Genomic DNA, 19,536 nt, shown 5'->3' on the forward strand with positions numbered 1-19,536 from the left:
TCATGTCTTTAGTGTTTCTGAATGCCAACATTTTGCACTTACGATTAATTCATGTCTGTGATCTGAATTTTTTTCTAGAGAATAAAATGTCTGAGTGAGGGCTTGGCCATGACTGGGGATTCCATAGTTTTTGCTAGGCATTGTAAAAAGGACTGTTTAAAATAAAGTCCAAATGCAAACCAAACCCCCCATATAGATGAAAAAGGAAAAGTTTAGTTGAACGTAGTAATTTCACATACTTGCACGTGCAACAAAAGGAGCTGCATTGAGGATTTCAGCCAGATGATGGCGTCAACAAATCCAATATCTTGAAGTTACATACACGATCTTTAATTTAAATGTATTAATTTGTTTTAATGAAACCCAATCTCTCACTGTAATTTCAATTAAATGTGCCTTATATATGAAAATTATAACACAAAAGACTTTTAAAGTTTACCACTGATGATCTAAATCAGACCTGGTCACTCCAGTCGTAGAGGGCCGCATGTCCTACATGGTGTTTGAGGTTTCTCTACTCCAATACAGGTGATTCCAAACTCCTACCAGCATGCTAATGAGCTGATAACTTGTATCGCCTGAGTTGAAGAAGAGAAAACCTCTAAACTCATGCAGGACGTACGGCCCTTGAGAACCAGCGTGCGGATGTCTGATCTAAATACAAGGATTTTTCTTTGCCCTTTACGTGATATGGCAGCTGACGAAGTCAAAACACTTTACAGCGGATGCTCAGCATTGAAAAAAAAGTAACACTTGGCAGTTGGCACCTTTGTGACCAGGGCTGAGTAGCTCATGGCGGGTGACAGGCCAATGCCGAGCCTCTGCAAGTAGCAGTAGACCAAGTGAGGTTTGGCGATTAGGCTGAAGGTGCAAGCGTAGCCAAGACAAATTCCCGCTAGGATGATGTAGCACAGCTCCCGGCTGGACGACTTTACCACTGGCGTGTCCCAGAACCTGTCCACCAATCACATCACGGAACTGTAAATAAATCTTTACCTAGTCTTACCATTTTCCATTTCAGCCACTTTCCAAAAAGACAGTTTCGCTTACTTGACGAAGACAGCTGTTACAAAAAGGGTAGCCAGGAGGCCTAGACAGGCAAATACAACGGCCGCAATCGGTTCTGGGTCACCCCAGCGCATGTATTGAACCGGGATGGGCTCGCAACCTTCAACGCGAAGGAAAAAGAACAGTTACATTTTTGTACTTTTGAAGGACCTTTATTTTTGTTTCTTACCACGCAGGTCGTCAGTGGGCCATGAGCCCAGCAGGCAGGCTCGACACGTGTATTCGTCAAACACAAACTCGTTGTCCTTGCAGGGTGTACATGTCCAACAGCAGCTCACTTCACCTTTGCGAATCACCTGTCATCATTTTTTTTATTTTAAAAGAGGTGTTTATTATATTCGCTTGTTTCTGCATCTGTGTTGGGACTAAAATGTAACAAAGGATTACTGTACTCGATCACGAGTATTGTAATTTGTGATTTTTAATGCGGTCTGTCAAGCAAAACTGGCAAAGATACAGGGATCCTTCGGTTTTCAAAGTTGATGGGGACCAGAACCACCCTGTGAAAAGTGAAAGTCTTTGAACTGAGACAGATCTCCATGATGATTAAAATAAAACCGCACCACCCTTTCCCTTTCACTGACGACATCCCAATTATTTCTGGAACCCGATAATCCACAAAGCACCCGCCAGCATTTCATTGCACTCTTCTTATTTTCTGATTTATCTATCTACCCTGGTCATATTCCTTGAAAAGGTGAGCGACAGCAAGACAAACACATACACAAAAACAAAGTAAAGAAACAAGGAAAAAGTAGCAAAAAAACAAAAAAAATATGACCATGGCCAACCCAAATGCCCAAACACCCAAACATGTTAAGCACCTCTTCACCCACGTTGGTCATATTTTTGTCCCTCCAGATGAAACGGGACACAAGGGGTCGCAGGTTCGATTCCCGGCTCCTCCGTGTTATATGCCGAGTGTCATTGGGCAAGACACTGAATCCCTAATGCCCCCGATAGCAGGCTTTGCATGGCTGACGCTATTGGTTAGTCAGTGTGTAAAAGGGAAAATTGTGAAGCACATTGTAAAGCGCTCTGGGAGGTCTTCATTGACTTGAAAAGAGCTATTAAAATGCAGACCAATGCAGACCATTTCACTCGGGTCAGGGTGACACAGCACACTCTTCTGTTCAACAGCAGGGCCCGACAGCTTTCACTAGTTTACCCCTGCCACATCATACAGGTGCCCTGCCCATCCCATAGAACGCGTCCAAACATCCCACTCTTCTTTCCTATCACCAACAAGAGCTCATGCTTCCACTACATTTAGACCTCTTTCCTCCAGTGCACTCATAACACCATCCATCTACGTCAATTGCGGCCTTCTTCTCGGTCTCTTTCCGTTTACTTCTGCTCCATAGATCCTCTTCAACATTCGCTCCTCATCCATCGTCTCCATGTGTGTAAACCAATCAAGTACTCTCTTATCCACACGCTTGCTCAGTTCCACTACTGCAACAGTTCTGTCTGTCACAATTTAGTTTTTCAATCTATCCAATCGTATTACTCTTAACATACTCCTCAAACACTTCATCTCAAAGACATTTAATTTCCTTTTTAAATCTGCATTCAGGCTCCATGTCTCTGCACCATGCAACAAAGTCGGCACAATCACACTATCAAACAGTCCTCTCTCAACAGCCATTCTCATACTCTTGTTACTCATCACTCTTCTCAGAGCATCCAAAACCTTGCTCCCTTGATTCACTCTGTGCAATACCTCGCGCTCCATTCCACCAACTGCAGCCACAACACAACCCAAGTACCTAAAGCTTACAATTTCTTCCAGGACTTGTCCATTCAACCTTATTTCCAACGCCATGCCCACTCTATCACGTGAACACTTCATCACCTTACTCTTGCCAACATTCACACATAACTCATGCCTATCACAGACTTTTCCAAACTCCATTACCAACCTTCTCAATGTTTCCATCTGGATCAGCCACGAGCGCTGTGTCATCTGCAAACAACAACTGACTTACCGGCCACACCGTTCCACTGTTATCCATCATCTCTACACCTCTGCCAAATACTCTTGAAATGAAATGAAATGATCTGCATTTATATAGCGCTTTTCAAGTCAATGACTTCCCAAAGCGCTTTACAGTGTGCTTCACATTTCCCAATAGCGGCCGTGATCTGTGCAGCCATGTAAGGCGCTAACCTGCTTATTGGGGGTAATTGGGGGTTCAATGTCTTACCCAAGGACACTTCGACATATAACACGGACAAGCCGGGATTCGAACTTAATCCTAAAACGATCGCTCTACCTCCTGAGCTACTGCCGCCCTTGCATTCACCTCCCTCACCACACCATCCATGTACACATTAAACAGCCATGGCGACATCAAACATTCCTGTCTCACACCAGTCAACACTGGGAACCACTCACTTGTCTCACTCCCGACTCATACACATGTTTTGTTGTTCACATAAAAATTATCCAATGCTTCTAACAACTTTCCACCCACTCCATACATTACCATCACCTGCCACAACGCCTCTCTATCGACCTGCCTTTTCCAAGTCCATGAAAGCCAAACAAACATCCTTACCTTCTGCAAAATATTTCTTGCACACCTGTCTTACTTCAAACACCTGATCCACACATCCTCTTTCTTTCCTGAAACCAATCTCCTCCGTCACCACTCATCTGTCCTTAGCTGCCTTATTCACCTCTGACATTTTCACCTCTTGCCTCACACTCTTCCTATACCTAGCCCTCTACGATCCATCTATTCTCAGTTTTCGTTCCACATAAAAAGGATCAGACATACCACTCATTTAACCTCTGTAAACATGCACATCCAACAATATACTTAACATCCGTTTCCTAACCACCACATAATCCATCAGTGCTCTGTCCACCATCTCACCTCCATCCACTCAGACAAAAGTATACTTACCGGGTATTCTCGTCCCTCTTTTTAAACTATGTGTTTGCAATAACCAACTCATTTTCCACACATAACTCAATTTCTTCCCACTCTCATTTCTTCCTGTTACTCCATATCTACCAATCACATTTTCAACCATTTTATTACCCTCTCTTCCATTCAGGTCACCTAGTATTGCCCCTTTCCACCCCTGTTTGGCACTTGCCACACATTCGGACCAAATACTTACAGAACTCCTCTCTCCTCAGCACTTCTTTCTGAACCAGGTCCATATGCTTTTATAAACTTCAATACTTCTACACCCCACATGAATCGCACCCACATCAATCTCGAAGATATCTCTTTCCACCTCACCAGTTTTTCCTTTGCTTTCTCACTCACAAGCACAGCCACTCCTCTAGCATGTCCTCCCGTAACTCCAGACTTTCTACCATACATACCTCCAAGCTGTAATTCACCATTCCCTTTCATCTTTGTTTCACTCAGTTTACTTCCTTTTAGTCATAATCCTTCTGATCTCCTCTTTCTCCAACTCAGTCCCTTTACTTCCACATCCTCTCACATTTAGTGACCGTATAACTAAGGTTTGCTAGACCTTTCAGTCTCCCGCCCCCCTTTCTTTGCCTTGCTGTCTCTTAGGGAGTAGAGATAGAGACACGCATCGGACCACGGTGAGAGAATTCTCACACCTCCCAGAGGGAGAGGGCCACTCACCACAAGACCAAGAGTCTGATTTAATAATATATTTATTTTTAATGTATCGAGTCGCTGCAAGTTAGCGGTCGCTGTGCTTCCGAGTTTGTTAACAGAGGCAGCGCCTGCCTGCTTTTTGACTGACAGCATACACCAGCCGATCACAGTCGTGCACACAGATAGTCACACCCACCCAACACACAGCACCCCCCTTAATCTGTTCCTGCTATCAGAACACAATGCAAGATACAATTATATTAATGTAAATAAGACCCAATCAATTGAATTCAAAATTTGCGAAGGAATGAACCAGCGATAACGAAAGCGCGAAGATAATAACATATCACACTAGTTAAGTAAGTATATAATTCACTTTTTTAGGCCAAATTTAGATTTTTGCCTAAATCAGGTTTCCATGGAGAGTTGCTTTATTTACCAAAGTGCCAAAGTTGGTCAGCCAATCATATTTCAGATATTTAATCAATAGTGCCACTTGAAAGAAATATCTCGTGGACGCAAATGGGACATATAATCAGTGATTTAAGCTTTTCGGCCATAGCCATCTAGTGGCATATACTGCGGCCTCACTAGCTGATTTAATGAACTTCTTTTTTGCCTTGCCCGTCACACCGAAACATCCTTGGATTTTGCATATGGATTGTCAAATAAAGCCTGCAGTCAACTTCTTTTGGCTTGTAGAAAGTCTTCCAGCACATCCCCCTGGACTCCTCCATCAGTTACTGGTACTTTGCATGTTTCCTTCCCTTGAATTTCTCCATGCGCTCCTTCCAGGGTACTGTGAGTTCCGGCATCATCAGATATTTGGATGCCTCTGAGGTGAATATCAAGTCTGGCCGGAGAGCTAATACTTCAATGTGTCTGGGGAAATTAAGTTGTTTTCCTAGGTCGACATGCAGCTGCCAATCAGAAGCACTATGGAGTAGTCAGTTTGTGGTCTGTGGACATGCCTGGGGTCTCTCTACTGCATTGATGAAAGGGACTGCCTTTCTCCTGGGTTGATGATGTCCAATCCTTCCGGTTCTCCCTTCAATCCCAGCTGATTACAATTTGCTGTCCTTGGAATCCCTACACTATAGAGCAGGGGTTGGGAGCCTATGGCCCTCGAGCCACATGAGGCTCTTTTCATGGGTACGTATGGCTCAGAAACAAAATTCATTGTATGCATATCGTTTCTTAGTCGTTCGGCGAACGATCGTGGCATTCTGCAAATACAGGAACAGCCAACCCAGCCCTGTCCATCGCAGATAGACTGCCGAGTATATATCGGGCACAGTTTTGACTAAACTTTATACTCAAGGTGTCACACAAAAAAAAAAACTTGCTTTGGCTGTACATTGCTAAGAAATCATTTATATGGAAGCTCATTTAATGTGTGTTCACTGTTGAGACACTTTATGATGAAAATCCACATGACAAACTGTAAATATGCCCAAAAAAACAGAAGCGCATCCACAGCATTTTGTTCGGGTGAGTGGTAGGAATGGATGGAATTAGGCAAAGCGCGCCCATAGGAAAAGGCTAACGGAGATGGTACAACCTGTTAGTTTTTTTATTTTTAAACAAATACTTGATCCTATAGTATTTAATTAATAAATGTTAAATAAATTAATAAATAAAGGTTTCTATTTTGTGGGTTTTGACTATCTTGGCATCTTTTTGGAAATCAACTCCCCGCGAAAAATGAGGGATTACTGTTTTGTAAAATATTGTTTTTGTTTAGATACATAAAACAACAGAAACAAATGTTTAAAAAAATGTATATCACTAAAACCTCAAACTTCTTTCATTGTAATCTTACCTTGATTTGGGCCTTCTGACAGGGCTCGGAACAGACGGAGAGAATGATGTCACTTTCATTGTTCCAGATCTCCTGGTTGTTCATGCGTAGGCCACTCTGGTCCCAGCTGCCCACGTGCACGTAAGCGTACTCATCCTGCGCCATCTGTTTGAAGTTCATGATCTCGTACCTGGGATATATATTTTGGTCTGTGAATTGGTCCATATGTGAAAAGGACTATTTCGTTCTCACCTGCCAGGTGAGTCTCCATTTTGGTCGAAGTGGATGACTTCTCCCGACACGCCCGTGAAGTTGGTTTGCATCAGGAAGTCTAGAAGCTGGCGGCCATCGATGGGCTGCATGGCATTACACAGGCCCTAGACACAGAAAAACATTTATTTGAATAACAAGCAATAATACAGTAAATATAGAAAAAGGGCAGCACGGCGGCGCAGTGGTTAGCACCTGTGCGGCACAGTTTTGAGGTCGTGAGATCAAACCTCTTGTGTGGAGTTTGCATGTTCTTCCCGTGCTTGCGTGGGTTTCCTCCAGGCACTCAGGTTTCCTCCCACATTCCAAAAACATGCATGCCAGGTTAATTGGCTGGTCCAAATTGTCCCTAGGCGTGACTGAGCGAGCGAACTGTCTGTCCTTGTGTGCCTTGCGACTGGCTGGCGACCAGTTCAGGGTGTCCCCTGCCCACTGCCCAAAGATAGCTGGGATGGGCCGCCGTACCCCCTGCGACCCTACTGAGGATAGGCGGTGCATATAAGGATGGATGGATGGATCATAGAAAAATGCATTTTTTTAAAATACCAGTGGGTGAAAAATTGCATTTATTTTACATAACATAATAATAATAATAATGCATTTTATTTAAAAGAGCCTTTCAGGCCACCCAAGGACACTGTACAGACAGTGAAAAAAATACAATTTAAAAAGTTGTAAGCGAAATAATAAATAAAAACAAGACATAAAATCATAAAAACATAGGAAATGGAGAAGCTATGTGTTGTAGGCAGTCCTGAACAGGTGTGTTTTTAGACGGGACTTAAAAGTGGAGAGAGGTGTGCAGTTTTGGAGGTCCGAAGGTAGATTGTTCCAAAGCTTGGGAGCAGCGCGACTGAAGGCTCTGGCTCCCATGGTGCTCAGGTGGGCAGGGGGCACTGACAGTCGGAGGGAGGACGAGGATCTGAGGGAGCGAGTGGGGACGTGCACCTGGAGAAGGTCAGACAGGTAAGGAGAAGCCGGGTTGTGAATGGCCATATATGTATATAGGATCAGTTTGTAGCTGATGCGATGCTGAACAGGAAGCCAGTGTAGCTGTTGGAGAACGGGTGTGATGTGCTGCTGGGAAGATGTTTTTGTGATGATGCGAGCAGAGGCGTTTTGAACCAGCTGAATTTTATGGAGGGACTTTTGAGGAAGGCCGAAGAGGAGAGCATTGCAGTAGTCAAGGCGGGATGTGACAAGACTGTGGACAAGAATAGCAGTGGTGCGGGGGGTCAGGGAAGGGCGGAGTCTGGTAATATTGTGGAGGTGGAAATAAGCAGTGCGGGTGATGGTGTTGATATGTGAGTGGAAGGTAAGCATGCTATCCAGGATGACACCCAGACTCTTGACCTGGGGGGAGGGGGACACTAAGGAGCTGTCAATGTTGAGAGAAAAATTGTTTACTTTGGATAAAGTGGATTTGGTGCCAAAAAGGAGGAATTCTGTTTTATTGGCATTTAATTTAAGAAAGTTTGTTGTGAACCATGTTTTGAGTTCGGAAAGGCAAGAGGTGAGGGAGGGAGGTGGGAGTATGGAGTTTGGTTTGCAGGAGAGGTAGAGTTGGGTGTCATCAGCAAAGCAGTGAAAGTGGATATTAAATTTGCGGAGGATATGACCAAGAGGCAAGAGGTAGACGATGAAGAGAAGAAGACCTAAGACAGACCCCTGGGGTACACCTGTGGTGACTAGGGAGGGCTTTGAGGTGAAGGATTTCAGCTGGACAAACTGAGTGCGGCCAGTGAGGTAGGAATGGAACCAACTGAGGGGAGTATGGGTGAGACCAATGGAGGAGATTCTATTGAGGAGGATAGGGTGAGAGATTGTGTCAAAGGCGGCGCTCAAGTCTAGGAGGATGAGGATGGAGACTAGACCGGAGTCAGATGCTATGAGGAGATCATTTACAATACGGATAAGGGCAGTCTCTGTGCTGTGGCGGGGGCGGAAACCAGACTGAAAGGGCTCATAGAGAGAATGGAGGGACAGGTGCGAGTGGAGTTGAACAGCAACAGTTTTTTTAAGGATTTTCGAAATAAATGGAAGGTTGGAGATGGGGCGGAGGTTGTCAAAGTTGTTGGGGTCAGCACCATGTTTTTTCAGCGTAGGGGTAACAGCAGCGGTTTTGAAAAGTGATGGGACAATACCAGAAGAGAGTGAGGAGTGGATAATGGCAGATATGAGAGGAAGCAGGGAAGGGAGGCAGGATTTAACAAGGGATGAAGGGAGGGGATCGAGCTGGCAAGTGGTGGGCTTGGATTTGAGTATGAGGTTGGATAATTCAGCAGTCGTGGGTGGAGCAAAACTGGAGAAGAAGTGACAAGGAGAAGGAAATTCAGATGGGGAGGTAGCAGACAGGTTTTGATGGAGTTGGTGATGAATCTTAAGGATTTTGTGATTGAAGTACTCCATTATGGAGTTGCAGGTTGCTGTGGAGTACAGGTGGAGGGGGAGAGAATTTGGTGGCTGGAGGATTTTGTTCATGACAGAGAAGAGAGTTCTTGAATTTCCTCCGTTGGAAAGGATGAGGCCGGAGTAGTAGCTGGATTTGGTTTGTGCAATTTGGTCCTTGTATTTAGCAGTATGGGTAATGTACATGTCCTTAAGGATGGTAAGGCCGTTTTTTTTATAGAATCGCTCGAGTTGGCGGTCCTTTGATTTCATTGACCGAAGAGCGGGTGTAAACCAGGGGGCAGATGTGGAGAATGAGGCAGTCCTGGTTTTCAGGGCGGCAAGAGAATTTAGAATATTTGTGAGGCAGGCATTGTAGTGAGCGGTGAGGTCATCCGGGCTTGAGAGAGCTTCTGGGGGTGGGGAACAGTCAATAATGGAGCAGAGGGTGTCAATGTTGATATTTTTGGTATTACGAAAAGAAATGAGACGGGAGGTTTTGACAGTAGAGAGACAGAGTACGGTGTTAAAAGTGAGAAGGACATGATCAGATTCAGGAAAAACATCGGCAGTGGGCTTGGAGGTAGAGAGGCCAGAGCAGCAGACCAAGTCCAATGTGTGGCCTTTAATGTGGGTGGGGAAGTCAATAAGGCTGTGTATCCCAAGGCTCTCCAGGCAGGATGTGAAGTCTCTGGTGAGTGGCAGGTTGGGGTTTTGTCCATGTGATTATTGAAATCTCCCAATAAAATTAAATTTGGCGAGAGAGTGGATAAATGTGTAATTAAGCTGGAGAATTCATTGATAAAATCACTATGTGGCTTTGGGGGGCGATAAATTGTAGCAATAATGGTTGGCGTGGGTCCAGGGAGCTTAAACACCAGGCATTCAAAGGAAGTCGATGCAGTGACGGAGACAGGCAAGACTTTCCACTTCTCGCGGTGAATTACCGCGAGACCTCCTCCACGGCCGTTGCCACGGGGATGGCAGATGTAAACAAAGCAGGGAGGAGTGGAGTCATTCAGAGCAGCGAAGTCGTTTGTTCGTTGCCAGGTTTCTGTTCAAATAAGGAAGTCGAGTTTTCGTTCGGCGAGGACGTCTTGGATGAGGTGGCCCTTGTTCCTGAGTGAGCGGACGTTCAGTAGTCCAAAGTTGACGGCGGAGGTATCTTGTTTGACAGCGGCAGTGCTGTTAGCCGACCTAGCTAGGCGGGCTAATGTATGGCAGTTAGCCCTACGGCCGCAGTTTATGGGAGGGCGTCGAGATGTGGACCAGAGGCGTGTTCAGGAGAGTGATCAGACATGTAGTCTCTTGATAATCGCTTGCCGCGCACTGCTGAACGTTTTGTAATCGCTCACTGTGATTGCCTTACTGATCCAAAATGGCCGACGACAGTACAATGGATTTCGTTCTACAGCTTGCTTTGAGCGAGTTGGCTGATATGAGCGACAGTTCGCATATTGACACAGTTAAGGTTATCCTAAACGCAGTGGAAGGGTCATACCTGTCTTGCATTGTTCACAAACATTACCAGGCAATGTAAGACGATATATTACATCGCCAACAGCACTCGTCAGGGTGAGATCCTCCATCTTCTGCACTGTCGACGCCATGTTGGAAATCAAAGTAAGCGGTCTTTCTCCCGTGATTACTCGGGCACGCGAGCGCTCAATAATCACTGGCCGTTCAGAAGCTAGCGATAGCTCGCGATAGCAATCGCTCACTCTCCTGAACACGCCTCAGGTCGAGGTGATTGAGCCAGGGTTTTTATACTCGACGTGTCTGCGCGATCCGCGGTGAATGTAGCGGCGTCGAGTCAGGCGAGCGATGTCAGGATGGTGGAGCAGCTCCGGTGGCGGAGGCCCCAGTGCAATCCACCGGATCCGGAGAAGATCCGCGACAGAATAATGGAGCAATCCTGTCGCTGGATGATGGCAGAACGTCGGGAGTATCAGAAATAATCCAAAGGCGGCGAGGTTTTGGCACGCCATGACGAGGGAGAGAGGCCGGTGCAGTGACAGCTGGTATGTTTAAGCTACCGGCGTTAGCCCGTGGGCTAAGTTACGAGGGTTTGATTGATTAGGTGAAACGTTGGTTCAGGTTACATCAACCAAAGTACCCACAGTCCAAAACAGAAGGGCAAAAGAGTCAAGTCAAGTCAAGTCATTTTTATTTGTATAGCCCTAAATCACGAAGAGTCTCAAAGGGCTTCACAGATTGTTACACTATATTACACAAACTATTTTCAACCGACAAGAGGAGTAGGTTATTCGTATGCAATGGAGTAGAAGTGAGTTTTAAGTTTAGATTTAAACATTTCCACTGAGGTTGCAGATCGAATCTCAGGGGGAAGAGCATTCCACAGCACCGGTGCCCGGATGGAGAACGCTCTCGAACCAGCAGAAGACTTCTTTGCTCTCGGGATCATCAGAAGACCAGCACTCTCAGATCGTAGGCTTCGGACCGGGACATAGTGGCAGATCAGATCTGAAAGATAAGAGGGAGCAAGTCCATGTATGATTTTGTACAATACTAAGAGAACTTTGAAGTCACATCTTTGGCTAACTGGGAGCCAATGCAGGTTAGCCAAAATCGGTGTTATGTGATCGTACTTTTTTGTCCTGGTTAAGAGCCTCGCTGCGGCATTTTGTACTAGCTGAAGAGACTTGATTCTGGACTTCGGGAGACCGGAGAGTAGTGCATTGCAGTAATCGAGACGGGAGGTAACAAATGCATGAATTATTGTTTCCGCATCAGACTGAGACAGTATTGAACGGATTTTAGCAATGTTGCGAAGATGGAAGAAGGCAGTTCTAGTAATTTGCTTTACATGCATCTCAAAGGATAGATCAGGGTCAAATATGACACCTAAATTTTTAACTGAGTCACTCTGTGTGATGTGACATTTGTCAATGTTCACAGCAGTTTTTGAGAATAAGTCCCGGCATTTAGAAGGACCAATGACTAACATTTCAGTCTTTTCAGAGTTAAGACGCAAGAAATTGAGTGACATCCACTCTTTTATCTCAGTGAGACAGGCCTCCAAATTTCCACAGTTTAGTGTGGAAGATTCCTCCAACGGAAGATATAGTTGAGTGTCGTCTGCATAGCAATGGAAGCTGATATTGTACTTGCGAATAATATCACCTAATGGCAGCATGTAAATGTTGAAAAGTAGGGGGCCGAGCACTGAACCCTGCGGAACACCGCAGGTAACATTAAAGGGCTCAGATGTCGTTTCACCATATTTAACACAGTGTGTCCTATCTGAGAGGTAGGATTTGAACCACGAGAGGACAGCTCCTGAGAGACCAGTCCATTTTTCCAACCGTTCTAGTAGGATATTGTGGCGCACTGTGTCAAAAGCAGCACTAAGATCCAGCAGCAGCAAAAGTGATGAAGCGCCAGAATCCATTGACATTAGGAGATCATTTGTTACCTTGATCAGAGCTGTCTCAGTAGAGTGGTTAGCCCTGAATCCTGATTGCATGGATTCAAAAAGGTTATTCTCCGATATGAAAGCATTCAGCTGCTGTGCCACTACTCTTTCGAGTACTTTAGAGAGGAAAGGTAGGTTTGACACAGGTCTGTAATTACTTAATATTTCTGGATCAAGGTTGGGTCGTTTCAGTGTGGGTTTAATAACGGCGGACTTAAAAGCTGCTGGAACTACACCTGAGGAGAGTGATGTATTTATAATATTTAGAACTGAAGGCCCAAGGACGCTAAAAATACTTTTAATAAGTGAACCTGGGAGCGGGTCGAACTGGCAAGTTGTCGGTTTGGCCGCATTCACCACTTGTTTGAGATCATCAAGTGACAGTTCACTAAAACCGGCCATTTTCCCAGGGCAGCCCCCCTGTCGTGCATCTGTAAATTTCAGTCCTTTAATACGTGTGGTACTAACAATATCTTTTGCAATTTCTTCCTGTATGCATTGAATCTTCTTAGTGAAGAAGACCATTAAGTCCTGAGCAGAGTGTGTCGAACTGTCTGCGATAGGCTGTTGCCTTGTAAGCGATGCTACAGTGTCAAAAAGGGCTTTGGGGTTGTTCTTTTGAGACGCAATCACCTTCGAAAGGTAGGCCGATTTTGCAGAGGCAAGGGCCGCTTTATACTTTAACAAGCTGTCACACCAGGTTTGATGGAAAACCTCAAGCTTGGTAGCGCGCCATTTTCTCTCCCATTTCCTGCATTCTTTTTTAAGGGTTCTAGTTTCATCAGTAAACCAAGGTGTGCGTCTTTTAGGACGTGGTTTTAGTTTTATGGGCGCTATTGAATCCAGCACACTAGTCAGGGTGGTATTGAACTCATCCATGAGTGAGTCAATCGAGCCATTGTATTTAGGAAAGGACGCAACTGCTCCAGGAAGGAGTTCAAAGAGCTCAGAAACTGTGCCAGTGCTTATATTGCGTCCGCTAAATCCCTCAGCTTTATTAACTCTACATTTAGTTAGCACCTCAAATGTCACTAAATAATGATCAGAGATAACAGTAGTACACGGTAGCACCATAATGTTTGAGGTTAAAACTCCTCGAGTCAGAATCAAGTCTAGCGTGTTCCCATTTTTATGGGTTGGCAAGTCAACCAGTTGAGTAAAACCAAATGCATCAATTAGAGAACTAAACGCAATAGTAAGTGAACTGTGTGGGGAGTTCATATGAATGTTAAAGTCTCCCATAATTATAATTTTGTCTGCATAGGTTACTAGTTCAGACAAAAGTTCAGCAAATTCGTCTAAGAAAGTTGTGTATGGCCCAGGTGCACGATAGATAGTTATTACATCAATTGACAATTGAGGGGACCGCATCACAAGAGCCTCAAACGTTTTGTAATTATTAGAGGTACGTGTATTAAATTTGAGCGATTTTTCAGAGATTAGCGCAACACCACCACCCCTTTTCAGCGTGCGTGCTATATGACTACTCTCGTAGTCTGGGGGAGAGGCATAATTTAGCGCTGAGTGCTCATCCGGGCGTAACCACGTTTCACAAAGACCCATACAGTTAAGTTTATAATCACGAATAATGTTATCAACAAGTAAAGCTTTTGGAGCAAGCGATCTAATATTTAACAGACCAAATTTCAGCTTTGCTGAATCATTTGACTTAGCTGAACTCTTTGTAGTCTTTGTCGAGATCTTCAAAAGCTCCCGGCGTTGTGGCCGTTCGTGAGCGCTGAGTTTAAAGCGTCGGTTGTCCGGCGAGGAATGAATGGTGGAATTAGTTACATCCTCGCGTCCATCCTCGCGTCCATCTTGCTGCTTGGACTTCACACGCTTCACACATCTACCTGCACGGCAACCACGTTTCTGTTTCCTTTCTTTACGGGGCCGCCGCCGTCGTTTATTAAGAGGAATAGCTGTCCACAAGGATGCCGGGTCTCTTTGAAGTTCGCTCGGTATATCATAGGCGTTATAAAAAGTGCCCGAAAAGTCGAAATTTAGACTCCCACCCGACCGAATAAGTTCGTCCCTACTGTAAGTGTTTTTGGCCACACATGTGTCCAAAAGTGAAAGCAAAAAAGACAAGAGAACGGCAATAAATAGAAGATTAGCTGGACAACGAGCCGCAAGCATGTATCCATGCGCCGCCAGAGAGATCAGAAAAAGTATCTGAGCTTCGAAAAAGTTTTGGAAAAGTTTTGGAGTGAGAAGCGACGACATACACGCCAGCGTCCTCTCACCCCGGAAGTCAATGAAAGGGTTAACGATCAAGCCTAACCTAAAGGGAGCTGATATAATTGTCTGTCATCTTGCTGCCCAAAAACCTCCAAAAAAGGAACGCGCCCTCGTTTTTTCCTGTCACGGTTGTAGTATTCGCGATTGTTGTATAATGTAAATGGTAAATGGTCTGCATTCATATAGCGCTTTTCAAGTCAATGAAGACCTCTCAAAGCGCTTTACAATGTGCTTCACACTTACCCATTAGCACACACACTCACACACCAATAGGGAGTCAGCCATGCAAGGCGCCTACCTGCTTATTGGGGCCATTAGGGATTCAGTGTCTTTATAATGTGTTAATTCAGTGTAATGTGTTTATTAAGGAATATTTATAGGCACAATTAAAAAGAGTGTGTGTTCCTGTGAAGGTTGTTTTTTTTCTTTTGAAACTTTCATTTGAAATTCTTATTTTAAACACCAACCCTGTCTTTAAAACGTAATTTGCCCAATTTGAAAGTACTCACAAACACCACCGATTTTTGCTTTACACTGCTGCTTTTTCCCCTCAAAACATTTACTGGTTTAAAATAAAATCGACTGCTTTTTCGAATGTCTACTCCAATAAAATCTTGACTCAAGACTAGTATTTTATTCTGTGGCTGCGTTATTTAGAAACAAATTTTTGTGCGTGAATAAACAAAGGATTGCCTTAGAGGTCGTTTTGGTAAAAGTTTGCCACGGTTTAAAACAAGCAAATTTTGTTTGTTTGTTTTTTATTCTCAGAGAAGAACTGTGTTTTGCTCGTAAAAATAGGCCGTGTGTTAACATCCATGGCTTTTAAAGGGACAGTGTGCAATATTTGACCGCTAGATGTCACTGTATTGTGTCGAGCTACCAAAAACCGGTGCTACGAAGCATAAGGAAAAATACAAAACTATGAGGACTCAAAGAGACAAAACCGCAACATTTTAAAGAATCTATTATTCACCTCTGCATGTTTCCTTACTACTTGATTCAGCTAGAAGTCAAAAATGCACCAGAATGCTCAAAGTCTCATGAAGAGTTATACTGTAGAGAATTAATACACACGCACACGCACACGCACACACGCACAAACACACGCACACAAAGACCGAAATAAGGCGATGACGAATGGATCAGATAAACAGATCTCCGGAAAAAAACATAAATAAGTAAATTGTTGGATAAATGAAGAAAAAAAACAATAAAAAAGGAAAAAATGAAATCAATAATACGGAAAACAGAAAAGCAAACAGAAAAATGAAAAAAAAAATCAGTAGAAAGGAAAAATAAAAGCAAAAAATAAAAGAAGGAAAAAGGGAAAGATAAAGAAAGAAAAAACTCAATGAAAAAAGAAAAAAAAGGGATTTTTAACAACAAAATAGCTGACAAACATGTCAGCTGGGTGAGCCTCATGTAATGGCAAGTAAATGTACATTTCTCGAACCTATGAGTATTTTTAAAAATACACCTTCAAATAATAGTTTATGTATTTTTGCATATTATTCCAACAAATATTGTATTTTTTTTTGTGATTGATTTTCTCTTCCACTTTACTTCCCATTAATGTCAAAAGGTGGGCATGCATGCAAAATTGAATACCCACATGGAAAATCCATCTCTAATTTGATAGTGATTTGTATGCATTCCTTGTAAGCATGTACTTTATAGCCTGGGCAGAGATCCTGTTGCATGGCGTGCAGACCGTACGCCATGGAGTAGATGGCGTTAATGACAAAGCCCATCTTGGTGTCCTGAGCATACTGGTGACGCAGGGATTCTCTCCCTGCACAGAAAAGAAATTTAAAAACCCAACCAACTGCAACCAGGCAGGGCATGCAAAAGCTCTCTCACAGCTGCATGTGCGGTTGTATGCGGTGCTTTCCTGCGAGACTCCTCTCAGTTTACACTGAAAGCGGTGCTGCCAGAACTCAGGGAACCAGGGGTTCCTCAGGTTGGTATCAGGCTTGAGCTTCAGGTAGTAGTCGTCGAACCAAGTCACGTAGGCCGACTTAAGCTTGATGGTGATGCCGCCTGCGGCTTCGCGCTCTAAGCCGTCAGTCACGTCGTAGCGGTCCGCCCAGCCGTCACTTGGAAGGTTGAGGAACACAAGTTAGTTTTGAGATGCGGTCATGGGAGGCAAGTTGGGCTGTGCCTCGCCTGTCGTCCTGGGAATATAATATAAAAGCAGATTAAATGGTTATATATATATATATTCAGTGTTAACCCCTTAACAATCCTGTCAAATTTGCTTGAACTCTAAATCCAAGACATACCCAAAGTAAATTGAACCGTTCGGAGAATAGAAACGGTTTTGGTCGTTCTGAAAGTTTTGTCCCATACTGGAATAATTACTGCAGGTGCTACTAACATTAAGGTATCTAAGTTGGAACACACAGAGAAGGGTTTTCTATTCCCAACTCAATCACACGCCTGCAGATGGTTGTAGCATGGACATTTTAGCTGTAAATCAGCTGGGACATTAGCATGAAGCCTTACCTGGTTCCTATTCAAATTCCTGAAAAGTAAACTTTGTATTTTACACATTTTTGTAAAGGTATGTCAAGGTGTTTCCTAAAGTGGCTTTTTGAAGACGACCAGTTTACAGCTCTAAAACCTCAGCAAGAGTGTTTTCGACATTGGACATTTTTTGTGAAAAAGTTGTGATTTTTTTACTTCTCTTTCCTGAAGCCAGCACTTGCGAGTGATACTCGCGCATAAAAATGGTTCAACGATTTGCATTACACATGTTTATTTTCGGCTTTGATTTGAATGATGATGATGATGATGATCTGCATTTATATAGCGCTTTTCAAGTCAATGACTTCCCAAAGCGCTTTACAATGTGCTCCACATTTCCCAATAGCGGCCTTGCAGCCATGTAAGGCGCTAACCTGCTTATTGAGGGTATTAGGGGTTCAGTGTCTTACCCAAGGACACTTCGACATGTAACACGGAAGCTCCGGGATTCGAACTGGGATCCTTTGATCCCAAGACAAGCGCTCTACCTCCTGAGCTACTGCCGCTCCATAATCATGCAAACTTGTTATTACTATGTTGTTACTATGTTATTACCAGGTTAATCATACAGTTCATAATACGCATATGCTTTTGGAAAATGAATTGGGTAACGAATGTGTGAACCATCATTTTGATTGGTCACTATTAGCTAAAGATTTTTAAAACGAAAGTAGGTCGTGTCCATTTTCTAAATGCAGACCTTCATAGGCTATCGCAAGCTAAGGACCGTGGATAAAAGCTTGCAATTGGTTGCGAGTGGTGTCAATCAAAAGGGTAGAGGCTAACGGTCATATTGAGAATCATTTTACGAGTTTGTTGACGTGTAAAAAGGAATTAGGAGGCGAACGGAACAGATAACAACAAGGAACATCAAATGATGCTTTAGGCACCTTTTTTCATCAGTCGGCATTATCGTGTGTTTTACACGGTTGGATTCACTGGACTGTGATCATGAAAAGACCATTTTTGCGGTGAATTGTGTCATCAGCTGACTACCAGAGCACCTTATTGGTGAGCTATACCAGGCTTTAAGGTACCTAACCATTTCTGTGGTGAGTACATTTTGAAGTAGTATTCATATGTTGAATTCCAAGAGTTTAAACTTTCCAATGATATGTGTAACAATTTTGAGATTTTCTTTTCCTAAGTGACCCCCCCCCCCAAAAAAAAACACTAAGTCCAAATCAGAAACAAAATCGGAAACTGGAAATAAAAAGCGCAATGTGCAAATTAAAAATAATCCAGAAACAAACAAACCTGATGTGGTGGTGGAATATGTTGAATATGTCCTTATAAGAGATCGGGGTAATTTGGGGTGAGTTGAATGGAAACAACAGTGGCCAGTTGGGGCCCTCTGGTAGCAGAAGGCAAACCATACCCTGACAATTTTAATCAAATCTGTATTTCAGTGTTTAGGCTAGGTTATTATTTCAAAGCACCATTGGATCCAGAATATTGAACTCTTTCCATCAGGTGTTCCCTTCATTTGAGAAAATGTTTTGTTTTCCTATTTGGCTTTGTTTGAACATAGGATAATGTTTGTTCCTCTGCAGTGGAAGTGGCTACTTAGAAAATGATCTGCTTCAGATTACAGTACAACCATTTTGGGCTGTCAGTGCGTGTGTGTAGGTGGTGTAGGAACAGGCGGTGGTGTAGCTGCTGCCCCAAGTGTTCGTTTGCGTGGGTTCTGCTTCACGAGCTTTTCAAACTATCCAAGTTGGAGCCCCCTGCACTTTTCAAGCGCGTAGCCTCTCGGAGGATGTGTTACAAAACAGACGCCCACACCGGGCTTGTGTAAGTCCAGGATGCCGTCATAAACTTTTGCAGCTTTTTCTTTCTCTAAACGGATATGCGGGTGCCGAAGCGCAATTAAGCGGCGTCCAGCGGGAGTGATGACAATAGATATGAAATCTTTTGGCTCTATTCCCACTACGATCTTAACTTAATGTGTTTGGTAATGCAGTTGTCAGTTTGGTCTCACCATCATTAGGTCAGTGTTTTTCAACCAGTATGAAAGGGCACACCTGTGTTCTATGAAATCTTGACTTGTTTGGTGCAGGACAATGCCAAATTTTAATTTGGTTAAAAAGCATGCCATTGTTCAGCGTCTTTTACTTTCTTCCGGTGATCAGCAGAGTAACTGTAGCAATTATCCATGTCAGTAGGTGGCAGCAAATTACCATTTATTTTTCCTTTTTATGTACTAATCATCC

At 43.7% G+C, this 19,536-nt stretch overlaps 1 protein-coding gene across 1 annotated transcript in view; it reads right to left on the minus strand.

Moving 5' to 3' along the window:
- Positions 1–19,536, minus strand: part of grm5a (glutamate receptor, metabotropic 5a) — a 59,045-nt gene that overhangs the window by 24,323 nt on the left and 15,186 nt on the right. The window contains exons 7-13 of the mRNA XM_088320714.1: positions 16,658–16,893; positions 16,468–16,589; positions 6,715–6,839; positions 6,484–6,652; positions 1,238–1,364; positions 1,051–1,168; positions 768–954 (exon numbers count right to left, since the gene is read on the minus strand). Coding sequence (XP_088176840.1) covers positions 768–954; positions 1,051–1,168; positions 1,238–1,364; positions 6,484–6,652; positions 6,715–6,839; positions 16,468–16,589; positions 16,658–16,893 — 1,084 coding nt within the window. The remainder of the gene's footprint in view (positions 1–767; positions 955–1,050; positions 1,169–1,237; positions 1,365–6,483; positions 6,653–6,714; positions 6,840–16,467; positions 16,590–16,657; positions 16,894–19,536) is intronic.

This window comes from Urocampus carinirostris, chromosome 17 (genome assembly GCF_059441175.1).
Source record: "Urocampus carinirostris isolate Australia breed hairy pipefish chromosome 17, RoL_Ucar_1.0, whole genome shotgun sequence".
NCBI classification, from domain to species: Eukaryota; Metazoa; Chordata; class Actinopteri; order Syngnathiformes; family Syngnathidae; genus Urocampus; species Urocampus carinirostris.